We start from the raw sequence: 17,354 nt of genomic DNA, 5'->3' as shown, positions 1-17,354 counted from the left end.
TTTATATGTGTAAGTGTATATATGTATAACTACGTATAACTACATATAACTAATAAATATACATATCAACATATAACTGCATATAAATATGTGTAATGTTCCTCTAACAACATTACTTGTGTGTATATGTTCATGTACATGTACATATGTGCGTACACTTTATTTTGCAAAATTATTTACACCTTCCGACTTTTTTTTTTTTCCTCATATCACCTATTTCAATGACATATTTCTGTTCCTCTAACGTGTTTTCTTTCTTAACTTATTTTTGCTTGTACATTTATCCATTCATTTATATGTGCATTTATTTTTGCGTTTATTTTTGCATTTATTTGTGCATTTATTTGTGCATTTATCTGTGCATTTATTTGTGCGTTTATTTGTGCATTTATCTATATATTTATATATACATTTATTTGTGCATTTATTTATCTATTACTTGTTTATTTAGTCGTTATTTTTTTTTTTTTGGGTTAATTTTTGTCTTGTATACCTTCACTTATTTTTATTTCAATGATTTTTACCATTTCTCTTTTTAAAACTATTTTTAACTTTATCAATAAAAAAAAAAAAAAAAAAAAAAAAAAAAAAAAAATATTCAGAATACGGAATATTTTAGACAAAAATAAAAATTAATTTTTTTTTTTTTTTTTTTGTAAAAAATTGTGTTAAAAAATAAAGAGGTAAAAATAAGTCAAAATTTCCAAATAAATATTAATGGGTATTTAAATAAATTTACCCCCATATTATTAATACTACATGTGTATATGTTTATACGTACAAATATTTATTCATGCATGGATGTGTTCACACATACAAATATTTATGCATTCATATATACATATTTATCTCATGTATGTGCATATCACCATGTACATATGTATATAGTAAAATTATCCTATACACAAATATACTTTTTTGTGTAAGTATTTGAATATGCGTAGTTGTAGGACGCAGGTTAAAAGAAGTTGTGCAATTTCAGTATAAATGTATATTATATACTAAAAAAAAAAAAAAAAAACATAAAAAAAAAAAAAAAAAAAAAAGAAAGTATCTAAACTAGTTGATTCATGAATAAAACGCTTGTATTATAAGAGAGTTTTCATAAAAAGTGAAAAATAATTACTCCCACTCTTTTAATGTTCAAAGAATATTATTATAATCCACTATTATTTTGCAAGTATTGTGAAATTATAGTAATATTCCTAAAACTACTTTTCAAATTTTCAATAATACGAAACTGGAAAACTATGAAAATGAAAATACGAAACTGAGAAACATTAAAATAAACTTTAAAAAAAATTAAACAATTTACTTCACATACCTGCATATATTTTGAAGTTCATTTTTATGCAAAAAAAAATAAAAAAAATAAAAAAAAAAAAGCAAAAACCTGAAGAGGACTTCAGTTATAAGCATAAAAATGAACATATAAAAATATACAAATTTTACGTAACAGGGCTAATTAATGAGAAAAGGTTAACAAATAAATATATATATAAATATATACATGAAAGCATACATGAATGTAAATATTTATATACATATTTATATATGTACATAAATATGTGTATATTAAAAAAAAAAAAAAAAAATTTACGTCCAATGTATATTACTATAAATATACACATATATATATATATATATATATATATATATATATATATGTATATGTGTTTATGTATGTACAAGTATGCATATTTACAAAAACAGAAACGATTAAGAATAACAGGACTAATATGCATATCGTTTTGCTTATTGAGATAATAAATGTACATGTATATGTATCATATATATGTTCACATATATGTATTGTACATATATAAAGCCTAAACAAGCATTTTATGTAAACTCATTATTTGAGAAATTTTTTTCAAAAGTTTTAAAGAGGTTTATCTGATCATATGTATGTATATAAATATATACATACGTACGTCCATACATGTATATACGCATAAACCTGTACATGCGTGCATACACATACACATACATACATACATACACATACACATGCATACATACACATACCCATAGGTATATATACCAGTACATATTCGCATACACACATTCATGCCTACATATATATGTACAAAGAACAAAATTAAAGCAAAAAAAAGAAAAGCTCTTAAAAAGAAAAAGTGAATGAATAAATATTAACAGTAATAATTTATTCTAAAATTACAATAAAAACAAAAATGTATGCCAAAATTAAGCTAATAAAATGACGAATAAAAGCAAAAAAAAAAATTTCTTAAATAATAATTTAAAACAAATATTTAAGAATAAAAAATTCTGTCAAAATTGCACTCAAATATTGAAATGAAAATTAAGAACAAAATGTATGTAAGAAAAGTCTTAACAAAGCTTCCACAAATTTGTAGAGGAAGCAGATAAAAGTCTCTATGAAACCGAAATAAAGCCAAAAATATAAGACAATTATAAAAGATTTCCATATGTAAAAAAAAAAAAAAAAAAAAAAAACAAAATAGAGTAAAATAAAATAAAATATACACATTAAAAAAATATATTGATAAAGGAACATTGTATATTTCTTAAGAATAAATGATTATAACTCTTGCTCATTTCTTAAAAGAAACTAACAGCATATATATCATTGGGAAAGTAACACCTGTTCAAGATTTACATTTTATATTAATTTTTAACTAGTTAAACATATAATAAAAACAATTTAAGAAGAAGTATTTACCATTTTTTTATCATATTGTACATATTATAAAATATTTAAAATTCTAAAAATGTAAACCGCATATATTACATATGTTTTTGATCCATACAGCAAATAATTCTTTTTCATAAAGTGACTCTCTTTTTTAAGAAGTAAAAGGAAATACTTACACACGGTTAACTGTTAGCGTTTAAACGGTTTACTGGCACGTTTACCCGTATATGTATATGGGAATGTGCACGTGTATAGGCATATATATGAGTATATGTGCATATATGTATGAACTACTTTTTTTTATTTTTTATCGCTACAATATTTCATTTTATTAAAATATATTCCTTTTGCTCGTCCAACCTCTTTTTTACTTTAGTCACGTTTCTCATTGCAATTTGAATAAATGAATTCCTTTTAACAATGCAGATGTTTTACTACTGCAAATATCTGAAGCAAGGACATTTTTACTTAATATTTTATTTGAGTTATTTTTTAACGGCTCCCTTAATTTTTTTAAAATTCGCAATGCTGTAACGCTATGATGCTTAACATTTTTGTGTTTTGATGAAAAAAAAAAAAAAAAAAAAAAAAAAAGGAACTCAGAAAATGCTTCAAAACGTTCGACATACATTATGCACTTTTATGTAATTCACAATTTTCATAAGCTACCTGTCTAACTGCTTGAACATCCGTGTATGTTCTCATAGCTCTGAGTTTCTTCTCTCATCCGTAAAGGAGAATGTATAAATATGTAAAATTAAATGTATGAACATAAATATATACATATATAAATATAAATCTATATATATAAATATACACATATATATATATATATATATATATATATATATATAAACGTGGGCATATTATATATTGACAAACGTGAAGGGGTATAGGAGTACCACAAGCACATTTATAAGAGCACATATTAATTGGGAGAAATGATACAACTGGATTGTATACAAAAAGGGCAACAATCTAATGGTAATCGTCGTCGTGTGTGCAATATAATCGAAGTAGAGCCTTTAGGGGATCCTTCAAGATGACATATTTTCCATCAGGCCTTTCTGAAATATTATCCACAATAAATCTGAGTATACCCCAAATATTTTCATATTTTAAACCTATTTGTGTAGATAGATCCTTAGTTTTATGTGATTGAATTGATAATATATTATGATTTTCTGCGTCATTTGCATTTTTTCTAGATATAAAACCTAGTTTTATGTCTTCACAACCACTTAATAAAGCTTGGCAAATAAATTTTTGTAATTTCGATGTATTATTACGAATTTCATTAGCTAGTAGTGCTCCTTTTTGATTTTCAATTTGGGATCTCCAATTTTTATGACTCTTAATATCATATTCATTTAATGCACATATATAAATATAAGAACTGTTTGTACCTTTAATTTTTGCATGTATTTCTCCTCTAGTAATTAATGTACAGTTTCTTTTCGACGTGCCATGTATTAATGGGGGTAAATTAATTTTTCTATATCTATAAAGAACATCACTCGTTTTACTGTTTTTAGATAAAAAGGAAATATTATCATACTGTTCAGCCATTTCGTTTTTTAACAATACTTGTTTTCTGAATCTTTGATTAATTTTAATTGCCTCAAATCCTAATGCTTGTAAACTGTTCAACTTATTTTCATTGTCTTGTGTTGGTGCATCAATTGAGTTTTCATTAACTGTTAGTAAATCAACAATTGAATCTTCATCTTTATCTATAATTATTTTATTCCCTTGTTTAGTTATTAATAGATGCCATGAATATTTTGACTGGGTACATGACATTAGACAGGCTAATATTTGGTCTGTTGAAACAACTAAAAGGGGGTTATTATTATTATTACTATTAGTAGTAGTTGTAACACTACTATTTGTAGTATACCCTTGACAGTTCTTTTCCTCATCAGATACTATTTCCATTAATGACTGATCATCCTTTGTTTTACAAACTAAACAATTAGCACCTTTATTTAAAATTATAAGACTAGGTGGATTCTTTACATTAATATTCTCAATTCGTTTATCATAATATAATACTCTACCTCTAAAAAATATATCATCTATTTTGAACTGTTCTAACTTTATTACTTTTTTAGGTAATTCATTAAACATCATCTCACATTCTACCGTCCATACAGGTGTTGGCTCAATACTCCATTCGGTAAAAATCCTATGCCTTGCATTAATTCTAGCTGTCTTAGCAAGTAATAATAATTTCTGCTTCTTCTGCTCCGCTGTTTTAATTCTACTACTATATAAATTATCTTCTTCTTGTTGTTTTTGAGTAAAAGCTTGTGTAGTTTGTTTATTCAGTATTTTCTTTTTGTTATATATATTTCCTTTTTGCTTTTGTCCTGTACGTAAATCTACGGTTTGAAATTGTAATTCTTCCTCAAACGAATTTGCACCTTCATTCGTATTTTTATTTACATCTTTTAAATTCTTCTGGTAATTACTACTTGTAAAATCGCATATCTTACCTATCCTCTCAAATTTCATGGAAGGTTCAAACTGGTACTTCTTTAGGTCCCCCATACAGCAGTTCACCAACTCCTCATTCTTCGTGTCCGGTCCCCACGTTCGGTTGTTTGCAACTCCGACAAGTCTGTACGCGGTCATCCTTTCGCTGGCACTACTAGTGGAGGATAGGAGGTGGATAAGTAACGAATAGGAAACAGATTTGCGGAAGTTACTCGACGGATTAGCAACGGCTAAGGGATGAGAATAACTTGGAAAAAATAAAGAAGAACAAGGTAAAGGATAAATACTAACTTGGATAATCTCTTAAAAATAAGCTAAGCAATAATGAGGCAGCTCTTATTATTCTTGCCAATTTAGCCCTTCACAGTTCTGTCAATATGTTTCTTGTTAAGGGCAAATTGCGGGGGAAACTTCCTCTATTTCTGATGGAATAAACGCCCGTTCAGGTGAAATTATTTGGTAGGCGAATATTAATGCGTATATATTTGATTATGAAAACTCATACGTTCGTACAGCCACACGTTTACACATTCATATACTCAAAGGTAAAATTGTGTAAGCATCCCCCCCCATATGACTATAAAACACGTAATTCTACTCTTTTTTTAACCCTCTAAAAATGTAAGGAGAAAAAATGCAATGATAAAAAAATGTCCTAGCGTTCTGCTATTAGTATAGAGAGAAGAAATATTTTTCACAAAAATATGAACGAAATTAAGGAAAAAATAAACTCACGAAAGTTTTCTAGCTTTGTACATAGAACTGACGTAACTAACTAAACTACGTCATTAAATTGTTAGTTTGTTAATCTGTTATTTAGTTATTTTGTTAATTTGTTATTTTGTCAGCTTGTTAATTTGTTATTTTGTTAATTTGTTATTGTTATTTTGTTAATCTGTTATTGTTATTTTGTTAATCTGTTATTTTGTTATTTTGTTAATTTGTTGATATATTAATTTGTTAATTTGTTGATATATTAATTTGTTAATATGTTATCTTGTTATTTTGTTAATCTGTTAATCTGTTAATCTGTTAATCTGTTAATCTGTTAATCTGTTAATTTGTTAATTTGTTATTTTTTTTTTTGATGTATTATTATTACCTCAAAAATGGAAATGCTAACGGAAAAAAGCAAATGGAATTCCTCATTTGCACAATTGGCTTAGAATAAATATATACATTTATTTTTTATATATACATATAAGTAAAGTAATGCTTAAGAAATTTATCAAAGTGAACTAAATAGCTTTTGCAGTAAAAATTCAAATAAGCAAAAAAAATTAGAAGCGTTTTGTCGTTTATATGATGGATATATTTAAAATAGAGAAGCTGTTCTACTTTGCAACTTTAACCGTCCTATGTATATGCGCATTATTTGCATATATTCACATATATACGTATGACGTGTTAGCCCTACGTGTATACATACATATATATGTATATATTTTTTTTTTTTCTTTCTTTAAGTGGATTACGCCTCTTGTACACCCAATTGGTACTTGCTAATAAGTTCTACGCTTTTAAGTATATTTTTACTTCACGACGTTTTTTTTTTTTTCTTTTTTTTTTAAAAAAATATACAATCTTATGTTTATTAAATCTGTAAAATATTTAGTTAACTCTCTTTTATTTTTCCTTATGTTTTTTCATAAATTCATGCTTGCACGTTTCTGTAGTAGGTTATTTTATTTTTATTTTTTTGTGTAATACTAAAATTTTTCATCCTTAAATGTTTAAGGAGAATACAATGTGCATATACATATATATGCATGTATAAACATACGTACATGCGAACTAGCGTATGTGTATATGTAATATAACAGTTACACGCGTAATCGTGTTGAGTAAGAAATGAGCTATAACTTCTATATCTGTGTTGAAGGGTTATTTAATGTTTTGTGTTGTGTTTTTTGCTTAAGCTGCTGACAATATGAAATGACTCCACCTATGTATTTTTTTGATACAGAAAAGAGCGAGTTATTTTTTTTTATTTTATTTTATTTTTTTCTTATTTAGTGACAATAAATAAAGAAAGCAAAACACAATCCTTTTCTTTTTGAAAAATAATGCGCAAAATTGCTCTTCTCAGTTCGCTCCATTTATTTATTCATATTATTATTGTGTTACTTTTGTTTTATTATTATTTTTTCCATTATTTTGTAATTATTTTAATAATAGTTTTTAATATTTTAGTATTATTTTTTATTTTTTTTTGTGCACATATAACTCAATTTTTTCTTTTCGATCATTTTTTTTGTTATATCCCCCCAGCTTGTCATTTTTTAGTAAAAAATGCTACGCTTGTAGCGTTATGTATGTAGCTTATTTGGTACATACATACATACACATACATACCATATATGTACATATATATATATATATATAAATTCGTGCAAATGCTCTTCTATTTTTGCCTGTCTGTTCCTGTATCGCTTGCAGCTGCATGTGCTTATATTACACGAGAAGAGCAAAACAAGTGATTTCGTAAAATCTGGCATGTGCAAAAAAAGAAAAATGAAATTGAGGAATATAAGTTACATTAACGAATAAACTTAATAAAGTTAGAAAGAAGAGCAAGGTAATTTTTCATCATTACAATTAAGACAAGGCATATGTCATATATATTCTATAGCTGAACATAGAGAGCCCCCAATTGTTCTGGGTACAAAAATGTAGATAAGTGATAGTATATACATATGACAACCCGTATGCCCTTATATCTACGTACGACCACGTGTATTAACGCATATTTACTTGTACATTTCATTAATTGAGCGAGCATAGAGAATGATACGGTTACGATATATTCTGTTCTGCAAGAATATTCTGAAGAAATACAAAGAAAATGAGATAGTAAACAAAAACATTACTCTTCTATCTAAATTGAAAACACCTGGGCATTGCAGTAGTAAAGGAATAGATAGAGAAAAAGGAAGAGAGGAAAAGCTAATGGAAGGAGTTAGTGATATTATTAATGAAGGAAAAAAAGAAAAAAAAAAATTATTTTTAAAAAAATTGTTTTTCGTAGCCTTATTATTTTATAGTACGTATGAAAGCATAGATTTACTACAAAAGAATAAGGAGTATGTTAAGAAAAAATTAGGAAATTATTTAGTATTATATGATATTATAGAAATAAAAATAATACCCCAAAAAATAATTTTTGATAAAATGGTCGAACGGATGAAAGAGTGTATAATGAGGTATATGAAATATATACAAGGATTGAACCAGTATTATAATTACATTAAACTAATGATTACAGAATGTTATAATAATGTCAATATTTTTTTTAATATACGAGTGAAGAATATTTTAGAACTATATCCTGTCTCTACAAGTCGAAAGGGTATAAATAATAACGTACCCAATTTTACAAACACGAAAAAACTACAGAATATGAGGGAGAACAAAACAGAAAAAGAGTTTCTTCCCCACAACAATGAAATTAACAAGTCTGTTGAACAGGAGATAAAGGACAAACCGATCGACATTTACTTAAGTGATTCAAAAACAAATCCAGCTGATGTGCATGATATGAGTAACGATATAAAAAATGTAGAAAGTTTCATCAACAAATTAAATATCTCAAATATGAAGGAGGAAAGGGATGATGAATATATGAACAATGAAAAACACACTAAGCTATGTCCTATCGACTACAATGATAACTCATATAACTCTATTAGTAATAATTATTTTACGAGTTCTAATAATACAAACATAACAGGCGTTAATATAGAAAGGGAAGATGACGAATCAGCGGACATCTTGAAATATCAAGAGAACATCGAATTAGAGAAAAACTTTCGTACTGCGTATGATAGAAGTACAGAACCTACTGAGAAAACACCTAAAGAGGAAAATAATAAAATATACTTTAATATACTTCCGTTTGAGGAAGAAAATATCCCCATAGAAGACCATAATATAAAGGGGAAAGAGTTAGAGAGGGCGAATTGTGAAGCAGGTACTACTTTTGATGAAAATTTACCAGGGGGGAAGAAAGGGACCTATTGGAGTGCCTCTAGTGTGCTAGAGGACGAACGGTTTGAACGTAATCCAGAATATGTGGATATTATGAAGGGTACATGTGAGGCTATAGAGAATAATGGAGAACATGAGGTCGTAATGACTTTTAAGAGTCAAAATGGAAGGGACGCAATAGCAGACTCTTCTGCGGATAAGGAAGCTGAGGGTGAGGGGAAAAAGATTTTTACCTTTCCAGATGGTGATGATACATATAAAGAACTAGACCGTGAAATGCTTCATTCTGCTGAAGGTGTTCATAAGAATGTATTAATGACGCAAACGGAGAGGATCATTCACAATATGGAGAACTGTAAAGAGAGGTGTGGTGATGATAATGAGATAAAAGAACATACGCAATCTGAACATACTGTTGAAGCAGAAGAAGTAGAAAGAGAAAGTGAATACCTAAATAATTTTGATAATATGGCTAGTCCGACAACGTCAAATAGCACTTTCGAAGGAACAATAAAACAGTCCAGTTTTAATAAAATTTTTGAAAAGGATATAAAAAATTTTGTAAAAAATATAAATAATTTAAATAAAGAAGAATTAAAATGTAAGATGATAGAAATGTTTATAAATGAACTAATAACAGAAAAGTATAAAGACATATTAATGGAAGAAGAAAAGTGGGCACTAAAAAAAATACTGACAATTAAATATAATAATAATTATTTGAGAATGAAAAAAAAATTACAAAAAGAATTAAAACGATCTATGATAAAAAAATTAAAAGAAGAAGAAAAAGTATTAAGGGAAAATTATAAAAAGGAAAAAGAAAATTTTGAAAATCATATTATGAATAGGAAACAGGAAGAAATTAACATGGAAAAAGATAAACTAGAAAAGGAGTTAACACTAGTCCAGGAGAATTATTTGAAAAAAATGAATATATATGCATTTGATATTAATAGGATAAAAGAAATTATAACAGAAGAGCAACTAAAACAAACAAAACTAGAAAGCATAAATTACATTCAAAATCAGATAGTAAATTTACAGAATTGTATAATTCAAGATTTATCTGTTGAGTCAGCTTTGCTGGATTTAAAAAAATGTCTAGAGAGAGATACATTTTTAGAAAAAGTTTTTAAAGTATTACCTTATAATTTCTTTTCTCGAACATTCAAACCGACTAGTAATAATAATGAGAAAATCAAGAACGAGTTTCTTATTTTATATAAGCAAAGTGTGAAGGAGGCATTTTTAGAACAACAAAAAAATAGCTATTTTAGAAAAATAGTCAGCACATTTATGTCTTATCTGTACATTAATCATCAGTCCACATTAAATAAAATTTTAATGCACACAATAAAAGAAAATACAATTCTTAAAGCGAACTTGCTGAATCTATCGTATGCCTTAAACAGCATTGAACAAAATAATTTCATAGACGCATTACAGTATATAGATGACTTAACTGGAAATTGTAAAAAAACGTTTAATCCTTTTAACGAACATATAAAAAATGTAATTTTGTTTAAGTTCTACTTAAGACTGGCTGTCTCAAGGTTAATACTAACAAGTAAAACGTTGAGGAGTTGTCCCTAAGGAAATTAGGAATTTTTTTTTTTTTTTTTTTTTTTTTTTTACGACCCCTGTCATTTTTATGCAAAAGATGAAGTGACGCTTTGTTTTTTTTGTTTTATTTTATAAAAAACATTAACATGGCTATATCTTCCTTTGTGTAATAAGTTTTGATAGTTAAATAAAAGTGAACACGGGAAAAGGTTGTAATGAAACCGCTAATTTTCGCCATATGCTCCGTTTGCCAATATTAGTACCAATTTTTCTTGCCTAATGTTATATTCGTTAACTTACTATTTTTTTTTTTTTACAAATATCAATGAGGGGAACAAAAACACGTATCTCATTTCGTATTAGTATTTGTTTATTTTTGTATATATATATTTTTTTTTTCATCTCATATCAAGTTGTACGAATTAAAATATGGCATTTTTCAATTATTTATATCTTGAAATTGTTTCCAAACGCAGGCAGCAAAAAAAAAGGCTGATACGAATTATGTTAATTATGATAAGCTACAAGCAATTATAAGGAGCTATGAGTACCTATTAGCAACTTTCCTCTTTATATGTATACACGAATATATAATGTACATTACATGAGGAACACGAAAATAATTTTTTCATTGCTTTGTCCCTTTTAAATTATTTTCCTAATATGATGTAGTGAAAATGACAAAGGTGTATTTTTGCTCAAAAAAAAAAAAAAAAAAAAAAAGTAGAACAATCAAAATTTTCATGTTTCACATTTTCATAACAAATGAAAATTTGCGAATAGTTATTACACATTATTACTATTTATTATGATCGATTTGATTGAGTAGTATAACTGAAATTAACATAATGATGTACACATATGTGTCATTATATACCTATTAATACATATACATCGTATATACGTGCATATGGAAGTAAAAATTGAAAAAAATTGAGCTAGAGGGACGATGTAATAGTATTGCAACGACATAATAATAACAGCATCATACGAATTTTTGCAACTCTTGAGATATAACGATGACTTTCGTTTTTATTTACTTGTGAAATGGAAATTGTTTCTCAAAAAAAAGTTTATGTAAAATTATTTTCCTTACATTTGTGAATAAAAATGGAGCTAGTGCAATATTTGAAAGGTTTACATATACAAATACATAAATTAATGTAAGCGCGTATTAATATGTATAAATATGTAAATATATAAATATGCGATTGTATAAATATACATGTATATAATTATACATGTGTAAATGTTTTTATGTTATATAATAAAACCATTACATGAATATCTGCGCTATTATAATTTTACAATTTTTATGCCTCATGCGAAAACTCCTGCTAATAGCAAAAAAAAAAATTAAAAAATAACAAGAAAAACTTATAAATATGGTGAATAAAATTGTGTATACTTATGTTCATATATAAACACACACATATATAAATATAAATATACATATATAAATATATATATACATATATATATATATATATATATACCTATATATTCCTGTTTAATAATGCAAAACAGTGAAATAAAAATACGTATTTAAGACGTCTTCTTAAATCGCAACGCGAGTATTGCTACCATATTTTGTGTGCATTAAATTAATCAAAGTATTAAATATATTATACATTCAATGAAATATATTACGATATAAATTATGTGCGATATTCTTAATTTTTTTAATTAATATATGCACGTTATAAAAAAAAGCAAGGTTATTTCTTATTATGGTATACAAAAGAATTTATTAAGTAAAGCATATTCTACACTTCATGTTTCATGCTGTATATTTCGTACTTATTTTTTTTTTTTTTTTTTCTTGCAACTATGGCAATAAATAATAGGTCAAACAAAAGATGACGTAATAGTTTTTATTTTTGCACACCTTTGGGGGGGGGGGGAGGTAAAATATTCATATATGATGAGTTTTAAAAAAATAAGAAAGGTACATAAGCATATAAACGTAGAAATACGCAATATATAAATATATATATGTATGCATATGTAGGTACATATGTGTACAATACATAGTAATTGCTTTTGGCAAAAACCCGGGAGGAGTGCAGGCAAATAAGTGCGCTTTGTTTCCATTTTGATATATAACAAATTTTATACTCATATGTACACATATAAATGTATAAAACACATAAATTCGCATAAATACCCATATATACTCATAAATGCACGTATTCTCTAAAAATGAGATAAAGCACTTATAATACATGAATAAGTTGTTCATATTTTTACTTATAAGAAACTGTTTTCCCTCTTTCGTAAAATTTTTACACGAGTAGTTTTTCTCTTCCATTTCCTCATTGACGCATGCACTCTTTTTAACCATATATCATTCATGTACATGTATGCATATATTTACATATAAAATGTATGTAATAAATAAGTATGCGAATTACTTGCTTTTCAGAAACATAAAATAACGGCGAAAAAAATTAAAAATAACACTAAAAATAAAATTGGAATTAAAAATAAAATTAAATTTGATATTTAAATTGACGTAAGACCGACTTAATTATAAATGAAACAAAAGGTACATATATCTTACAATGCTACAATATGATCCTCTTCAATTTTTCAATAATTTAGCACATAATACAGAAACAGCACAATGCAAAAATGGTGTGCATATGTATTTAGGTTATAATATGATATTTCTGGTTCAGAGGACTTCATATGGTTCAGTTGTTTTTTCGTATAATACTCATATTAAGCATATTTCACAATTTTTGCTTATTTCGCTTTTTTTTTTTTTTTTTTTTTTTTTTTAAACGAATTAATATTCCTGCTTATACACTGAAAAAATAACTGCTTTGTGCTGAGACAGATGACAGTAAAATAATGTAACCTCTTGTAAATGAATACTTAGAAACGCATAAAAAAAAAAAAAAAAAATTAAAAAGCACTTATTTTTTGATTGCTATACTGGGTTACTTGTGTACGAACATACACAAATATATACATATATATATATATTTATACAAGTAGTACTCCCATATTTGTATACGTACATGTTTATGTATGTACATCTAAAAATGCCTTATTTGTATAATTTTCATGGTGAAACAAGAAACGACAAAAATTCATGCATAAAAAAAAACACTCTCTTGTGTAAGGCAAAACATAAAAACAAATAAGTAACAACTAAATGACACAAATGAAGTTAAAAGGAAAAGAGAAAGAGAAAAAAAAAAAAAATTTAATACGTGTATAAATAAATAACAAGAAAAAAAAGGCCAAATTTCGTGAAAGGTAGAAATATTAAACTGTACTTTTAAAAGGGTAACAAATGATTTGAAATAAATGTATTTAAATGTACATGTACAGATATATATATAAACACATATAATACTCAGTGTTATAATTTCAAAGAGCTATATATTATTTAACTTTTACATTGACGGCGAAAAAATGTCCATTTTTAAGTTATTGTGTGTTAAGGAATGAAAGAGATAAAATGAGGGAAAAAAAAAATTGCTCTTAAAAAAAAAAATAATAAACTAAATTTTGAATCTTTTATTTTTCTTTTTTTTATTATTTTTTCCCTTAAAATATAACAAGAAGAAATATATACTAATATAACAACTTTTCATTTAAATTTTTTTTTTTTTTTTTTTGTTAAGGGGGAAATACAATTAATCTATTTGTACAAATTTATATATATGTATATATATATATATATTATATGCATACCTACGTACACTTTTTAATATATAAATGTATTTATGAGTTAACAATGTCTGTATTAAAATATTTAATTCATTCACAGTGTACCCTATTTTTTCTTTTTCTTTTTTTTTTTAATTATCATAAAATTGTAAGTTTTAAAAGCTAAAAAATTTTGAATGTGCATGGCGACAAAAGATTTTTTTTGCATGCTACAGAATAACACCCACACAAAATATAATATATAACAATATATGTAAAAATATATGTACTCAATTATATATTATAAAATTTATATATATGAATAAATATATATATATATATATATAAAATATAATAAAAAATTTATTACACATAATTTTTACATTATTTATTTGTAATTTATACATCCTTTATTTGTAATATATAGTTATTTGTAAATTATACATTATTTATACGTACAAATGTACATATATATATATGTATACATATACGTAATAATAAATATAAATGAAAAATAAAAATAAGAAAAATTGTACAAAAAATACCACAAAAAGATGAGTTTTATTTTATTGTTAATTTTTGACTTTAAAATGAAAACTTAACGACGAAGTAAAATTAAATTTAACTGATGACAAATGTGATAAATAATATATTATATATATACGTATATATAATACATACACGTATATATACATAATATTTACAAATTTATATACATATAATTATATATGTATAATAATATATACAAAACATGTATATGCATACAAATTTATGTTCACTTGATAATTATAAAAAATAAGCCCGTATAATTTTTTCTGCTTATGTTTAACCTAAGTACAATTTTCTTGTATCTTCGTGAATGCATCTTCCATTCTTAGCAAGTACGTAAATTTATATTATATACATTTATCTAATGTATATATATTTATATATATACGTACTCTCATTGTTTATGCTTTTTTTTTTTTTATATATAAATAAATTATGTGCAAAACGCAGGAGTACATACATATTTAAACGTTTTTGTGCCATGATGATTTATTGTTGAGTGCATTTTACTAAATAAATAAAAAAGTGCATGAGTATATAAAAATATTATATATTTATACATAACATATACGTACATATAGATATATACATATATTTTTACGTGTATACATTATTAGCATATATTTATAAATAATATACATTTGTGAAATAAATGTACTTCATACAATATATATAAAATAATAGTATGTGCACAAATGAACCCATTTTTTATGTAACAAGATGAGGCAAAAAAAAATTACATATATAATATTACATACGTGTAAATATACATACATATTATAATATATACGTACATACTACATACATATTTTATATATATACATACTACATTCATATTTTATATATATACGTACTTATTACATACATATTTTATATATATATGTACATACTGCTTTGTTATATACATATGTATATAACAAAGCAGTATATTAAAATGTACTTGAGGATTTCAGGTTAAAACGTAAATGGTAAAAATTAAGTATAGATATAATTTAGTACAAGAGAATACTGCATTAATACAATATATACATAATACATGTATATATATGTAAAAAAAAAAAAAAAATTATGAAAGAATTATATTTCAGTATATTATAATATGAAAATAAATATTGGAATGTTATAAAAGTAAAAGAAATTTTTTTTTTTTTTTGTATATTTCACTATTTTTTTAAATTGAGGAAATTTTTTTTTTTTATTTTAAGTTATTTTATATTTTTTCCTTTATTATATTATTATATATTTTATTCTTCTATTTTCTTTTCCCTTATTTATTTTATTTACGTATTTATGTACTTATTTTATTTATTTATGTATTTATTTATCTATTTATTTATTATTTTTTTTTTTTTTATCTTTTCCGTAATTCTGCTTTTATCCACAAAACAATAGTAGCTAATAAGTAAAAAAAAAAAAAAAAAAAAAAAAGTGCTCAAAAAAATATATATGAACTTTTAGAATTGAAACGAGAAGATTAAATAAAAAAAAAAAAAAAAAAACAATAAAACGAAATAAAGGTTTGAGTTTAAGATAATGGATAAGAAAAAGATAAAAAAAAGATAAAAAGATAAAAGATTAAAACCCTGAACATAGATAAATGCTTCACAAATATATATACATATATGTATATATGTACATGATTATATATGCATATATGTATGTATAAATATATATATACACGTGTATACCCTCTTTAGTTTTTTCTTTTTAAATTTTTGTATTTTTATATTACCCCTTGCATACTTGCGCATTTATTGAGAATTAATATACAAATGTATTATTACTAAGTGTTTTAAGTGCCATTTATTATGCATACTTGTATATATATGTGCTTGCATGTATGTTTATACTATTACCGTATGTATATGTATATATATATACATATATATATACATACATTTATATATATTTTGTATACATGAATATATGCATGTGTAATATATTTAGTAATTTAGTAAGATATATTAAATCATAAAAATATGTGAGCCTTAGTAAGAGATATAAGTTTAACTACGTGAGATGAAATTATAAAAGGACCATACTTTTTTGTATTTTCATTTTTTATTGGTAATTTATATGGTATGTACATGAATATGCAGACAAGCGGATGTACGTACGGATGTATGCACGTATGTGTATATATTAATCTATGTATGGATGTATACGTATGAAATATATGTATATATATTCATATATGTGTTTGGTATATATCCCTATGTGCACGTCGTACATTTCGGTGCTTATACATCTGCGGAGGTATATACTCATTTGATGTATAATGTTTAACAGGTGCATATATATCTGAATGTACGTGCACTTATATATATATATATACACATGCGCGCGTGAACACTAATTTGCATATTAACTTGTTAAGTGTTCAAAGCTTTTAATATAGACGAAGCAATAT

The 17,354-nt window shown here is 25.0% G+C and overlaps 2 protein-coding genes across 2 annotated transcripts; one reads left to right on the top strand and one right to left on the bottom strand.

Moving 5' to 3' along the window:
- Positions 1 to 3,658: 3,658 nt before the first annotated feature.
- Positions 3,659 to 5,317, bottom strand: MKS88_002281 (eukaryotic translation initiation factor 3 subunit D; the record flags this gene model as incomplete). The annotated part of the gene is made up of 1 exon (XM_067215279.1): positions 3,659 to 5,317. The coding sequence occupies one exon, from the start codon at positions 5,315 to 5,317 to the stop codon at positions 3,659 to 3,661; it is 1,659 nt and encodes a 552-aa protein (XP_067073720.1).
- A 2,649-nt stretch (positions 5,318 to 7,966) lies between these two features.
- MKS88_002280 (uncharacterized protein) lies at positions 7,967 to 10,762 on the top strand (the record flags this gene model as incomplete). The annotated part of the gene is made up of 1 exon (XM_067215278.1): positions 7,967 to 10,762. The coding sequence occupies one exon, from the start codon at positions 7,967 to 7,969 to the stop codon at positions 10,760 to 10,762; it is 2,796 nt and encodes a 931-aa protein (XP_067073719.1).
- Positions 10,763 to 17,354: the final 6,592 nt, after the last annotated feature.

The sequence above is a fragment of the Plasmodium brasilianum genome, chromosome 8 (assembly GCF_023973825.1).
Source record: "Plasmodium brasilianum strain Bolivian I chromosome 8, whole genome shotgun sequence".
NCBI lineage: Eukaryota > Apicomplexa > Aconoidasida > Haemosporida > Plasmodiidae > Plasmodium > Plasmodium brasilianum.
This window is presented reverse-complemented; position numbering and strand designations above follow the sequence as displayed.